The 13,603-nt window shown below is 57.6% G+C and overlaps 1 protein-coding gene across 1 annotated transcript in view; it reads left to right on the top strand.

The window, feature by feature from the left end:
• HSPG2 (heparan sulfate proteoglycan 2) overlaps positions 1-13,603 on the top strand; it is a 173,972-nt gene that overhangs the window by 61,567 nt on the left and 98,802 nt on the right. The window contains exons 36-37 of the mRNA XM_077837560.1: positions 12,010-12,102; positions 13,261-13,341. Coding sequence (XP_077693686.1) covers positions 12,010-12,102; positions 13,261-13,341 — 174 coding nt within the window. The remainder of the gene's footprint in view (positions 1-12,009; positions 12,103-13,260; positions 13,342-13,603) is intronic.

Here is a 13,603-nt window from a genome sequence, read left to right as displayed (position 1 = left end):
CTCCTGGATAATCTGGCAAATGGTGGTCGGAGAAGGGGCGTGGCTTACCCACCTGCCAAGGAAGGGGTGTGGCTTACCCCACCTGCCACAGGAGGGGCTTGCCTGCGGGGTGTGTGGCTTACCCGCTTGCAGGGGGAAGGGGTGTGGCTTTCCTGCCTGCTTGGGAAGGGGTGTGTCTTATCTCAGCCCCTCCCCCCATCTTTGGGACAGAGCTAATTACATGGAATTTGCATGTTACTAAGCCCCTGCGGGCATTTGGCCAGCCCCAGTGCTGGATTGTCTGGGGTGTCTTGTCAGGGGGCCTTGCCAGTGGGAGGGGACGGGGCGTGGCTGGTTCTATTGTGGCCAGGATAGCCAGGCTGGGGTGGGCTGTCCCCATGCTTGTGCCCAGTGCTTCGCAGAGTAGCACCCGGGGTCTCTAACACCCCATGAATACTCTGAGCTTCAGAGCCATCTGCCCTGCACCCACCGTGTCCTCGCTCCCACGGAGATGGCTCGCAGTCATGGGAGCCCCACGAGCGATCGTAGTGGCATTGTGCCCTGCTCACCACCATGGGGCAGGGGAGTCAACGTGTCCCTTTCCCCTCCGACTGGCTCCCTCCTGGGTTGGGCCGGGCTGAGCCTGGCACGGGAACCCTAGTGTTCGTGGGGGAGACATGCCCAGGGTGACAGGGTCTGGGTGGCATCTCTGAGAGCATGGTAGCTTGTGGTGACTACAGCAGCGGACACCTCGGTGCCAGTGTGGCTCTGAGTGGAGACTTCCCTCCCCTCCCCTCCCCTCCCCTCCCCAGGCCAGTGTGCAGGGGCAGTGCCACGGGGACTCGCCCACGTAGCTGCTCATGGAGCTGGAGCATGCAGCGTGTGGCGACCCTGGCCTGTGGCACTAGGCACAGCCAGGGGCAGGTGGGTGAAAGGTGTGAGGGCTGCTCGTACCCCCTGGGTGGGAGGGCCCGTGGATTCATGGCACCCTTGTGCCTCCCATCAGAACAGCACGTCCCTTACGGAGGAGCAGCTGCGGAATGCTGTGGCCGCGGGTATGATCCTGGGCTCTGGAGGGGGCAGCCGCAGGGTCAGACGAGCTGCTAAGGTAATGGGGGGGCATTGGCTTGGGCATGCTCTACAGTGATTGACAGGTCAGAACCCCTGCTTGGACTCTGTGGGGCTAGAACTCAGAGGAGCAGGGACTAGAGGAGGATCTAGGAGGCTTCCCACTATGCTCTTGGGCAGCATTTTTCTGCCTGTGCTCACCAATCTGCCAACCCTGCCCCACTCCCTGACCTAGGCCAGCCAGCCAGTGCCCTCCCCATCCCCCATGCCAGCCAATGTCCAAACTGCCCTGCTCCCCGCCCCATGTCAGCCAGTGCCCAGCCCCACACGATTCCCTGCCCATTGCAAGCAAGTGCCCAGCCCTGCTCGGCTCCCTGCCCTGTGCCAACCAGCACCCAGCCTACCTGGCTCCCTGCTCTGTGTCAGCCAGCCCTGCCCCACTCCCTGCCCTGTGCCAGCCAGCACCTGGCCCCACACCACCTCCCCCCTGTGCCTGCCAGTGCCCAGCCCCACCCTGTGCCATGCCCCATGCCAGCCAGTGCCCTGCCCCACCTCCTGTGCCAGTCAATGCCCAGCCTGCCCTGCTCCCTGCCCCTTGCAGGCAAGGGCCCAGCCCTGCCTGGCTCCCTGACCCATGTCAGCCAGCTGGTGCCTGGCTGCCCCCCATGCCAACCAATGCCCAGCCTTCCCTGCTCCCCGCCCCTTGCAAGCAAGCACCTAGCCCTACTTGCCTCCCTGCCCTGTGCCAGCCAGTGCCCAGCCCTGCCCCACCTCCCCTCATGCCAGCCAACACCCAACTCTGCACCGCTCCCCCACCACATGCCAGCCTGTGCCCAGCCCCACCCCACTCCCCTCCCTATGTTAGCCAGTGCCTCGTGCCCCTTTCTGCCCCATGCCAGCCAGCACGCGGCCTCACCCAACCTCCCCCATGCTGGCCAACACCTGGCCCTGCGCCACTCCCCGCCCCATGCCAGACAGCACCCAGCTCTGCACCGCTCCCCCTCCCCATGCCAGCCTGCACCCAGCTGGCTATTGCCGTGTGCATGGAGGTCGCTCTGAGGAGATGTCCTGCCAGCGGCTGTTGCAGGGCACCTGAGCGGGGCCCTGCCCCTGAGGCTTCCACTGCTGGCTGCCTCCAGGAGGCGCTGTTTGGAGAAGGCCCAGCATCCTTGGCTCCATCCCGTCCCTGTGTGGCATGTGGGTTCAGTACCACTCTTCCAGGGGCTGGGGCATAGTGGGTGGGGGTTAGCACTTCCCCATCCTGGTGTGTGGGGGAGGGGGTTGGCACAACCCCTGCCTAGTCTGGTGTGGGGTTGGTTCTGTGCCCATCATGGTTTGTGGGGTTGGCACCGTGCCTGGTATGGGGTTGGTGCTGTGCGTGGCATGGTGTGTGGGGTTGGCACTGTGCCATGATGGTGTGTGGGGTTGGCATCATGCCCAGTGTGGTGTGTGGGGTTGGCACCGTGCCCAGCATGGTGTGTGGGGTTGGCACTGTGCCCAGCATGGTGTGTGGGGTTGGCATCATGCCCAGTGTGGTTGTGGGGTTGGTGCTGTGCCTGGTGTGATTTGTGGGGTTGGCACCGTGCCCAGTGTGGTGTGTGGGGTTGGCACCATGCCCAGCATGGTGTGTGGGGTTGGCATCATGCCCAGTGTGGTTGTGGGGTTGGTGCTGTGCCTGGCGTGATTTGTGGGGTTGGCACCGTGCCCAGTGTGGTGTGTGGGTTGGCACCATGCCCAGCATGGTGTATGATGATGGCACTGCCTGGCGTGGCCACTCCCTGCTCTCAGGTCACTCACTGGCTCTCTCTGTCCGTCCCCTCCCCACCCTCAGACCGATGAAGCCCAGTGGAGGCTGGATGCTGAGATCTGGGAGCTGCTTTTTGGCTTCGCCGTGGGGCAGACTGCCTCTCCACATAGCACTCCGCCCTGGCTGGATGCCCCTCCCTTGACTCTGGGATTTCGCTCTTCCCAAGCCCTGGCTTCCCACTCCCCCGCCAATGCTTCACACCCTCCCCCCCATCCTGCAGCGTGCGCCTCAGCCACTCTCCCTGACGTGGGGACTCAGAGAGCTCCCCAGATATCCCCCTCCTTTCCACCCTCCCGCCACCCTCCCTCCTCCTTCACTGTCCTTCCCTTGCCCTCCCGTCCACTGCTCAAAGCTCCAGTATGAAACTGCAGAAAAATCTGAGAGTCTCTGGACTAAGTTTAGAAGCATGAGCAACAAGGGTGATGTCGTGGTGGGAGTCTGCTAGAGACCACTGGATCAGGGAGATGAGGTGGACGAGGCTTTCTTCCGGCAACTCACGGAAGTTACTAGATCGCAGGCCCTGGTTCTCATGGGAGACTTCAATCACCCCGATATCTGCTGGGAGAGCAATACAGCGGTGCACAGACAATCCAGGAAGTTTTTGGAAAGGGTAGGGGACAATTTCCTTGTGCAACTGCTGGAGGAACCAACTAGGGGCAGAGCTCTTCTTGACCTGCTGCTCACAAACCGGGAAGAATTAGTAAGAGAAGCAAAAGTGGATGGGAACCTGGGAGGCAGTGACCATGAGATGGTCGAGTTCAGGATCCTGACACAGGGAAGAAAGGAGAGCAGCAGAATACGGACCCTGGACTTCAGAAAAGCAGACTTTGACAACCTCAGGGAACTGAGGGGCAGGATCCCCTGGGAGAATAACATGAGGGGGAAAGGTTTCAGAGTAGCAGCCGTGTTAGTCTGTATTCGCAAAAAGAAAAGGAGTACTTGTGGCACCTTAGAGACTAACCAATTTATTTGAGCATGAGCTTTCGTGAGCTACAGCTCACTTCATCAGATGCATTCAGTGGAAAATACAGTGAGGCGATTTATATACACACAGAATATGAAAAAATGGGTGTTACCATATACACTGTAAGGAGAGTGATCACTTAAGATGAGCTATTACCAGCGGGGGCGGGGGGGGACGGAAAAGAAAACCTTTTGTAGTGATAATCAAGGTGGGCCATTTCCAGCAGTTAACAAGAACGTCTGAGGGGGGGGGGGAATAAACATGGGGAAATAGTTTTACTTTGTGTAATGAGCCATCCACTCCCAGTCTCTATTCAAGCCTGAGTTAATTGTATCCAGTTTGCAAATTAATTCCAATTCAGCAGTCTCTCGTTGGAGTCTGTTTTTAAAGTCTTTTTGTTGTAATATTGCGACTTTTAGATCAGAGATCGAGTGACCAGAGAGATTGAAGTGTTCTCCGACTGGTTTATGAATGTTATAATTCTTGACATCTGCTTTGTGTCCATTTATTCTTTTACATAGAGACTGTCCAGTTTGACCAATGTACATGGCAAAGGGGCATTGCTGGCACATGATGGCGTATATCACATTGGTAGATGTGCAGGTGAACGAGCCTCTGACAGTGTGGCTGATGTGATTAGGCCCTATGATGGTGTCCCCTGAATAGATATGTGAGCACAGTTGGCAACGGGCTTTGTTGCAAGGATAGGTTCCTGGGTTAGTGGTTCTGTGGTGTGGTGTGTGGTTGCTGGTGACTATTTGCTTCAGGTTGCGGGGCTGTCTGTAAGCGAGGACTGGCCTGTCTCACAAGATCTGTGAGAGTGAGGGATCGTCCTTCAGGATAGGTTGTAGATCCTTGATGATGCGTTGGAGAGGTTTTAGTTGGGGGCTGACGGGGATGGCTAGTGGCGTTCTGTTGTTATCTTTGTTGGTCCTGTTCTGTAGTAGGTGACTTCTGGGTCCTCTTCTGGCTCTATCAATCTGTTTCTTCACTTCAGCAGGTGAGTATTGTAGTTGTAAGAATGCTTGATAGAGATCTTGTAGGTGTTTGTCTCTGTCTGAGGGGTTGGAGCAAATGCGGTTGTATTGTAGAGCTTGGGTGTAGACAATGGATCGTGTGGTGTGGTCAGGGTGAAAGCTGGAGGCATGTAGGTAGGAATAGCGGTCAGTAGGTTTCCGGTATAGGGTGGTGTTTATGTGACCATCGCTTATTAGCACCGTAGTGTCCAGGAAGTGGATCTCTTGTGTGGACTGGTCCAGGCTGAGGTTGATGGTGAGATGGAAATTGTTGAAGTCATGGTGGAATTCCTCAAGGGCTTCTTTTCCATGGGTCCAGATGATGAAGATGTCATCAATATAGCGCAAGTAGAGTAGGGGACGAGAGCTGAGGAAGCGTTGTTCTAAGTCAGCCATAAAAATGTTGGCATACTGTGGGGCCATGCGGGTACCCATAGCAGTGCCGCTGATCTGAAGGTATACATTGTCCCCAAATGTGAAATAGTTATGGGTGAGGACAAAGTCACAAAGTTCAGCCACCAGGTTTGCCGTGACATTATCGGGGATAGTGTTCCTGACGGCTTGTCGTCCATCTTTGTGTGGAATGTTGGTGTAGAGGGCTTCTACATCCATAGTGGCCAGGATGGTGTTATCAGGAAGATCACCGATGGATTGTAGTTTCCTCAGGAAGTCAGTGGTGTCTCGAAGATAGCTGGGAGTGCTGATAGCGTAGGGCTTGAGGAGGGAGTCCACATAGCCAGACAATCCTGCTGTCAGGGTGCCAATGCCTGAGACGATGGGGCGTCCAGGATTTCCAGGTTTGTGGATCTTGGGTAGAAGATAGAATGCCCCAGGTCGGGGTTCCAGGGGTGTGTCTGTGCGGATTTGTTCTTGTGCTTTTTCAGGGAGTTTCTTGAGCAAATGCTGTAGTTTCTTTTGGTAACCCTCAGTTGTATCAGAGGTAATGGTTTGTAGAAAGTGGTGTTGGAGAGCTGCTGAGCAGCCTCTTGTTCATATTCCGACCTATTCATGATGATGACGGCACCTCCTTTGTCAGCCTTTTTGATTATGATGTCAGAGTTGTTTCTGAGGCTGTGGATGGCATTGTGTTCTGCACGGCTGAGGTTATGGGGCAAGTGATGCTGCTTTTCCACAATTTCAGCCCGTGCACATCAGCGGAAGCACTCTATGTAGAAGTCCAGTCTGTTGTTTCGATCTTCAGGAGGAGGGGAAAGGAGTCCAGGAGAGCTGGCTGTATTTTAAAGAATCCTTATTGAGGTTGCAGGAACAAACCATCCCGATGTGTAGAAAGAATAGTAAATATGGCAGGCGACCAGCTTGGCTTCACAGCGAAATCCTTGCTTATCTTAAACACAAAAAAGAAGCTTACAAGAAGTGGAAGACTGGATAAATGACCAGGGAGGAGTATAACAATATTGCTCAGCCATGCAGGAGTAGAATCAGGAAGGCCAAATCACAGTTGAGAGTTGCAGCTAGCAAGGGATGTTAAGAGTAACCAGAAGGGTTTCTTCAGGTACGTTAGCGACAAAAAGAGAGTCAAGGAAAGTGTGGGCCCCTGACTGAATGAGGGGAGCAACCTAGTGACAGAGGATGTGGAAAAAGCTAATGTACTCAATGCTTTTTTTGCCTCTGTCTTCACGAACAAGGTCAGCTCCCAGACTGCTGCACTGGGCAGCACAGCATGGGGAGGAGGTGACCAGCCCTCTGTGGAGAAAGAAGTAGTTCAGGACTATTTAGAAAAGCTGGATGAGCACAAGTCCATGGGGCCGGATGTCCTGCATCTGAGAGTGCTAAAGGAGTTGGCGGATGTGATTGCAAAGAGCCATTGGCCATTATCTTTGAAAACTCCTGGCGATCGGGGGAGGTCCCAGACGACCGGAAAAAGACTAATGTAGTGCCCATCTTTAAAGAAGGAGGATCCTGGGAACTACAGGCCAGTCAGCCTCACCTCAGTCCCTGGAAAAATCATGGAGTAGGTCCTCAAGGAATCAATTTTGTTAGGAATCCTCCTTCAAAGAGAGGAAAGTGATCAGGAATAGTCAGCATGGATTCACCAAGGGGAAGTCATGCCTGACTAACCTAATTGCCTTCTATGATGAGATAATTGGCTCTGTGGATGAGGGGAAAGCAGTGGACGTGCTGTTCCTTGACTTTAGCAAAGCGTTTGACACGGTCTCCCACAGTGTTCTTGCCAGCAAGTGAAAGAAGTATGGGCTGGATGAATGGACTATAAGGTGGATAGAGAGCTGGCTAGATCACCGGGTTCTCATATCAAGCGGAGTGCCCCAAGGGTCAGTCCTGGGGCTGGTTTTGTTCAATATCTTTATTAATGATCTGGAGGATGGTGTGGATTGTACCTTCAGCAAGTTTGCAGATGACACTAAACTGGGAGGAGAGGTAGATACACTGGAGGGTAGGGATAGGATACGGAGGGACCCAGACAAATTAGAGGATTGGGCCAAAAGAAATCTGATGAGGTTCAACAAGGACAAGTGCAGAGTCCTGCACTTAGGACGGGAGAATCCCATGTACTGCTACAGACCAGGGACCGAATGGCTCGGCAGCAGTTCTTCAGAAAAGGAGCTAGGGGTTACGGTGGACCAGAAGCTGGATATGAGTCAACAGTGTGCCCTTGTTGCCAAGAAGGCCAATGGCATTTTGGGCTGTATAAGTAGGAGCATTTCCAGCAGATCGAGGGACGTGATCGTTCCCCTCTATTCGGCATTGGTGAGGCCTCATCTGGAGTAATGTGTCCAGTTTTGGGCCCCACACTACAAGAAGGATGTGGAAAAATTGGAAAGCGTCCAGCGGAGGGCAACAAAAATGATTAGGGGACTGGAACACATGACTTACGAGGAGAGGCTGAGGGAACTGGGATTGTTTAGTCTGCAGAAGAGAAGAATGAGGGGGGATTTGATAGGTGCTTTCAACTACCTGAAGGGGGTTCCAAAGAGGATGGCTCTAGACTGTTCTCAGTGGTGGCAGATGACAGAACAAGGAGCAATGGTCTCAAGTTGCAGTGTGGGAGGTTTAGGTTGGATATTAGGAAAAACCTTTTCACTAGGAGGGTGGTGAAACACTGGAATGTGTTACCTAGGGAGGTGGTGGAATCTCGTTCCTTTGAGGTTTTTAAGGTCCGGCTTGACAAAGCCCTGGCTGGGATGATTTAGTTGGGGTTGGTCCTGCTTTGAGCAGGGGGTTGGACTAGAACCTTCTGAGGTCCCTTCGAACCCTGAGATTCTATGATTCTATGAATCTATGATTCCCCCCACCCTGTCTCTGCCTTCACTGCCTTCGCCGTCCGCCCTCCGCCTTTGCTGCCCTCCCCCTGTGCTCACTACCCTCCCCACGCCCTCTTGCTGCCCTCTCCCCACCTTCGCCACCCTGCCGAGAAGCCATGGCAGAGCCGTTGGGCTTGTCCAAACCCCGCCCAGGACAGCCCTGGGCCGGGCGAGGCAGCGCTGGTGCCCAAGGGGATGCCACGTGTATGGAGTGGTCCCGGGTCGGGCCATGAAGCTGTTTAAATAGTGTCTGCAAATGGACTCAGTCGTTGGCTCTGCTCCTCTCTGCTGCCCCTGTCTGAGGCCGCTCCAGCAAACCAGTGGTCTGGACCCTGCCCCACCCATCTGCGGGGTCTGTGGTCTCCTTCCCCCCCCAGTCAGTCTATGCAATGCTGTCCTGGGTCTATGGCTTTGCCCCCAGACACTGCCTCTGTGGACTGAGCCCTCCCTTGGTCTCTTGTGTTGCTGAAGCCCCAGCGGGAAGCATTGCTCGGACCTCGCTCCCAGGAGTCCAGCAACCTCCTCTCCCAGGGCCACAGGCTTGCTGCTGTGGCTGAGAAGGTACCGGAGGCCAGGGTTTGCCCACCTGCATGGCCTGGGTGGGGCTCTACATGGCTGAGGGATTTGGCTCTCTGGGGGGGAGTAAAATGGCCCCGCTGTCCCCATGGGATGCACAATGCCGGGGGTGGCACTGCATGTCCCGGGGAATTGCATCTGGTACCTGCAGTAGCGCTCCCTTGGCCCTGTTCGCAAGGCAGCCGTCTGTCCAGGGTACCGCGGGCCAGACGCTGATCTCATTTGCCCCAGTGAGGCTATGCTGGGGTGAAAGCACTTGGGAACGAGAGCAGATTCTGGCTTCGTTTGCCTGGGTACTACGACATGGCAGCTCCCCTGGTATCCCCTGGCCAGCCCTTCCCAGCTAAGCAGAGACCTTGCATACTAGCATGCCCAGGCCTGGGCTGGAGCACCACGGCTGTGGAGCCTGAGGTCTGGATTCAGAGCTGATGTAGATGGTGAAAGCCCAGCACTTGCACCCCGTTGACCCACCCAGTGCATGCGCCTTCCTGCCCATTGTTGTGCCCTGGGAATCTGTCCCGCTCGGGGACGACGGAGCCTGCCTGGCTCGGGGAGGTGGAGGTGCCATCGGGAATTGTGTGGTTTGCTGTTGAAGTCCTTTAACTCTGCCTGCATTTGCCTGTGCGTGTGTGGGTGGCTGCAACCGTCCCTAACGAGTCTCCGTGCTGCTCCCCGCTGGCCGACTGCAGACAGACAGTGGGGGACAGGGTTTCCCGTCTGTGTTCCCCTAGTTATCCTGCTCTAGGAGGGGATGGGCCCGTTCCCCTGGCCCTCCCCCTGGGGGGACTTCAGCCTCTCTCCAGCCCCCCAGCATTTCCTCCAGGGTCACCTTGCCCCCACAGTGACCAACAGGAGCTCTCCCGCGCAGACTGCCAGCATGTCTCCTGCTGTGAGGCTGCCTGTGCCCGCAGCTGAGCATCGCTCCGGCCTGCAGCCCAACCAGGCCGCATTCTTTCCTGATGAACAGGAAATTCCACCCATCTGGGAAAACAGCCCCTTGCAACAGGCCACTGCTGGCTCCAGCTCTCCTGCCGTGCCTCAAGGTACCACTTCATGACAGGTGCAGGAAGCAGGGGCATGGTTGTGCTCCAGCCTGGCACAGCTGGAGCCTTGGGTACAATCTTAGCTTGGCTCACAAGTGTGATAACTCCAGTGGGTCTCGTCCTAGGTCCTAGTGGCCCCTTCTCCCCCATTGTTAGTCTGCAGTCGGGAAGCCAGCAGTGGGCACTGCAGGTGGGATGGAAGGGCATCAGCAGGGCTGCAATGCAAATGTTGTGCCCCTGCCCATGGGCACCACTGCCTCGCAGCCTGGGCATGGATTAGAATGAGTGATGCAGAGCAGGAGTGAGGGCTGTCACCCCCAGGACGCCTGGGAACTGGCACAACGCTCCTGTCTCACCCGTGGCCCTTCCCGCGGGGGCATGGCTTGTGGTGCCATTTCCCTGTGGCACAGGAGTTTCAGTGCCATGCCCGTGCTTTGTGTGGCTCCCCCTCTACTCTCCTGCCGCCAGCCAGGTGGGGACACTCAGCTGTGCCCCCCTGTGACGCGGTGCCCTGTGCCAATCTCTCTCCTCTCCCAGTATTCTCTCATCTACAAGGGTTTCTCTCTGCTTCCTGAAAGTGTTTTCTACTGGCAGCTTCCCGGCGCCTTCCTAGGGGACAAGGTAACTTCTGGGGAGGGGAAGCACTGCTGGCAGCTGCCACTTTGATCTAGGTCCAGAATGGGGGTGCTGGGATCTGGGGTTCGGCTAATCCCTTGTCCTCGAGCGCTGGGTTGTGTGGCTGAGCAGGGTTCCTGTTGCAGCCTGCTCCGATGCCCATGGCAAAATGGCCCTGGGGAGCCCCCTGCCTTGTTACCCGGTGCTGTTCCCTACCCGGGTTCTGTGCCTTCGCTGGGTCTGTTCTGCACAGGCCCTGCCTGCCGGAGCCTGTAGTCCCAGGGAAGGGTCTGGCCTCCTCTGGAGAGCGAGGGGCTTTGGGGGCACTGGGCTTTGCCTTGAGGGCTCCAAGGACGAGCGTCGCACTCTCCAGAGCTGCAGATCTCCAAGAAGTCCCCTTCATTTCATCGACTCGGAGGCCAGGAGGGACCATTGTGATCACCTAGCCCAGGGAGTTCCAAACTCTGCCCTCAGGCCCCCGCAAGCAGCAGCGTTTGGCGATGCAGCCACCGTTAGCACTTTGGGAGGAAAAATAGTCACCTGAATGATTTTAGACTTCTGAACTCCAACCCTGTATATAAACCATGTGCTTGCTACTGTGATGGTCCCAGTCATGTCTCGTCAAGGTGGAAACGGAGCAGCACGGCCAAGCCCCAGTCGCTGCGGGGCCGAGACTCCAGGGAGCCCGGCTGCCTTGGATTGCGGGGTGCAGTGGCTTGGGGCGGGAATGGCTGGGAACCCTCCAGCCTCTGGGAGCTGCCACCTCTCAGGGCCAGCCCCTTCTCCTCACCCTCTACTTAGCAGCTCCACTTCTCTCTCTGCCACCTGCCAGAGGCACTGTGCCCCTGCGGCCTTGGGCAGGGCCATTGCTGGGCACCACTCTGCCAGTGGTGGGGGGCTAACAGCCAGCTCCAGGCGCACGACTCCTCGTTGCTGTCCACTTCCCAGTCAGAGATGGTGGCACTGGGTGCCCTGTGTGTGAGAGAGGACCTGCTGGGGAGGGTGTGACTCGAGCTGTTCGGGGGGCAGCTGAACCTTTAAATTGTGCCCCCCACTATCAACATATACATTTGGGGGGGGGCAGTGCCCCCCAAGCTCTGCCCATGATGCGTCAGTGGAGCACCCGGGACTGTGTCCTGGCCCACCTTTGGGTGCATCCCACAGTTTGGGAACCCATGATCTCGCCTGACCCCCTGGATAGCACAGGCCAAAGACCTGCCCCACAGGGATTCCTAGAGCAGGTCTGTTAGAGAAACAGCCAGGCTGGATTTCAGATGGTCAGAGCTGGAGAATCCACGGGGAAATGGTTCTGCGGGTTAATTACCCTCACACATGCACTCCCTGTGCCCATGGTTCAACCCGTCGCTGCTGGACTGATGGGCCCGTCAGTAAATCTTTGTTCCCCACACAGGTCTTTACAGACTGGGGTCAAGGCCCTCTGAGCCATCTCTGTCAGGCTAAGGAGATGGAGCTCCCTGGGTCGATCGCTATCGGGCAGGTTTTTGATCCTTCCCCCTGCCCTGTCCCCGCCCCTAGTGCCCCCCTCACGGACTGACCTAAGCAGCCCCGGGCAGACTCACTTGAGGGACCCTTGGCCAGGCCAGGGCGCCACAGAGCCAGAGCTGAGGTGCTCAGCCTGCGCTGTTCCTTGCTTTCTCAGGTCGGCTCCTATGGTGGGCGGCTGCGCTACACCCTCTCCTACAACTCGGGGGGGAGGAGTGCCCCGCTGCCTGACGCCGACGTGCAGATCACGGTAAGGGGGCTGCCTGGGATGGGGGGGTGCCTGGAACAGGACAGTGGGGGGCCTGTGGGGCACCAGGGCTCTCTGGAATGGGAAGGGGGCTGCCTGGGATGGGGTTGGGGGTAAGGGGGCTGTCCAGGATGGGATGGGGGCCTGGCTGGGACAGGACAGTGGGGGGCCTGTGGGGCACCAGGGCTCTCCGGGATGGGAAGGGGGTTGTCTGGGTGACAGGGTGTCTGGGGCCAGGGCTGGAATAGCAGGGGGCTGGGATTGAGGGGCATGCAGAGAGCTGGGAGAAGGGAGGCTGGGAGGGAGGGCAGGGAATACATGCCAGAACAGGGAAAGGTCAGGGTAAGGAGTTTGATGGGTTCGGTGCATTGAAGTGAGCAGGGCCTGGTGAAGTGCACTCTCGGGCACATAGGGAACTAGCTGAAGCCAGCTGGGAACCCGTTAGTGACCATCTTGGAGAACTCCCCAAGGACGGGTGAGGTCTCAGAGGACTGGGGATGCGTAGCCTCGTACCCACCTTTGAAAAGGGGAACAGAAAGGACCTGGGCAATTACAGCCCAGAAAGCCTAACTTCAATACCCGGAGAGATACTGAAACAAATGATTCAAAATCAATCTGTAAGCACCTCGAGGACAGCAAGGCGATAAGGAGCAGCCAGCATGGACCTGTCAAGAACAAATCATGGCAAAGCGTCTAATTTCCTTCTCTGGTGGGCACTGGCCTAGTGGATGGGAGAAGCTGTAGGTGTGGCATGTCTCTGTTTCACAAAGGATCTGGCACAGTCCCACATGACAGGCTCATAAGCAAACGAGGGAAAGGTGGGCTAGATGAAACTACTCTAAGGGGAGTGCTTTAGAGAGGGGCAGCCACAGAGACGGGCCCTTGAAATCTCCCCCCGCAGGGAGGGGGCTACATGGGGGGTGTCCAAGCAGGCTGGGCGAGAAGAGGCCAGCACCTGCCAGGGGACTGGGGGGAGTGCTCACAGCACAAGGGCCCTGTAGGTGAGTGGAAGGCAGGTGGCGTCTGATGGAGGGAGAGGGTCAGAACAGGTCCAGGACGGGCTGGCATGGCGTGTGCAGGGGGCGCCCTGCCAACCTGGATGAGGGTGTGCAGAGCCGAGCCCGGGGTCTGACCAGCCGCTTCCCCTTGCTGTCTGTGCAGGGCAACGACATCACGCTGGTGGCCTACCAGCCTGAGCTGCTGCCACGTGACCGACAGAGCTTCGAGATCGTCCTCCGGGAGGTGAGAGCGCGGCTCACAGGGTACCGCCCCGGCCCCCTCCCCGGCCCCGCCTCGCCGGCACGGTACCGCCCCGGCCCCCTCCCCGGCCCCGCCTCGCCGGCACGGTACCGCCCCGGCCCCGCCTCGCCGGCACGGTACCACCCCGGCCCCCTCCCCGGCCCCGCCTCGCCGGCACGGTACCGCCCCGGCCCCCTCCCCGGCCCCGCCTCGCCCGCGCGCGGTACCGCCCCAGCCCCCTCCCCGGCCCCGCCTCGCCCACGCG

The sequence above is a fragment of the Eretmochelys imbricata genome, chromosome 18 (assembly GCF_965152235.1).
Source record: "Eretmochelys imbricata isolate rEreImb1 chromosome 18, rEreImb1.hap1, whole genome shotgun sequence".
NCBI lineage: Eukaryota > Metazoa > Chordata > Testudines > Cheloniidae > Eretmochelys > Eretmochelys imbricata.
The sequence above is the reverse complement of the archived record's forward strand: the minus strand, read 5'-3'. Positions and strand labels throughout refer to the sequence as shown.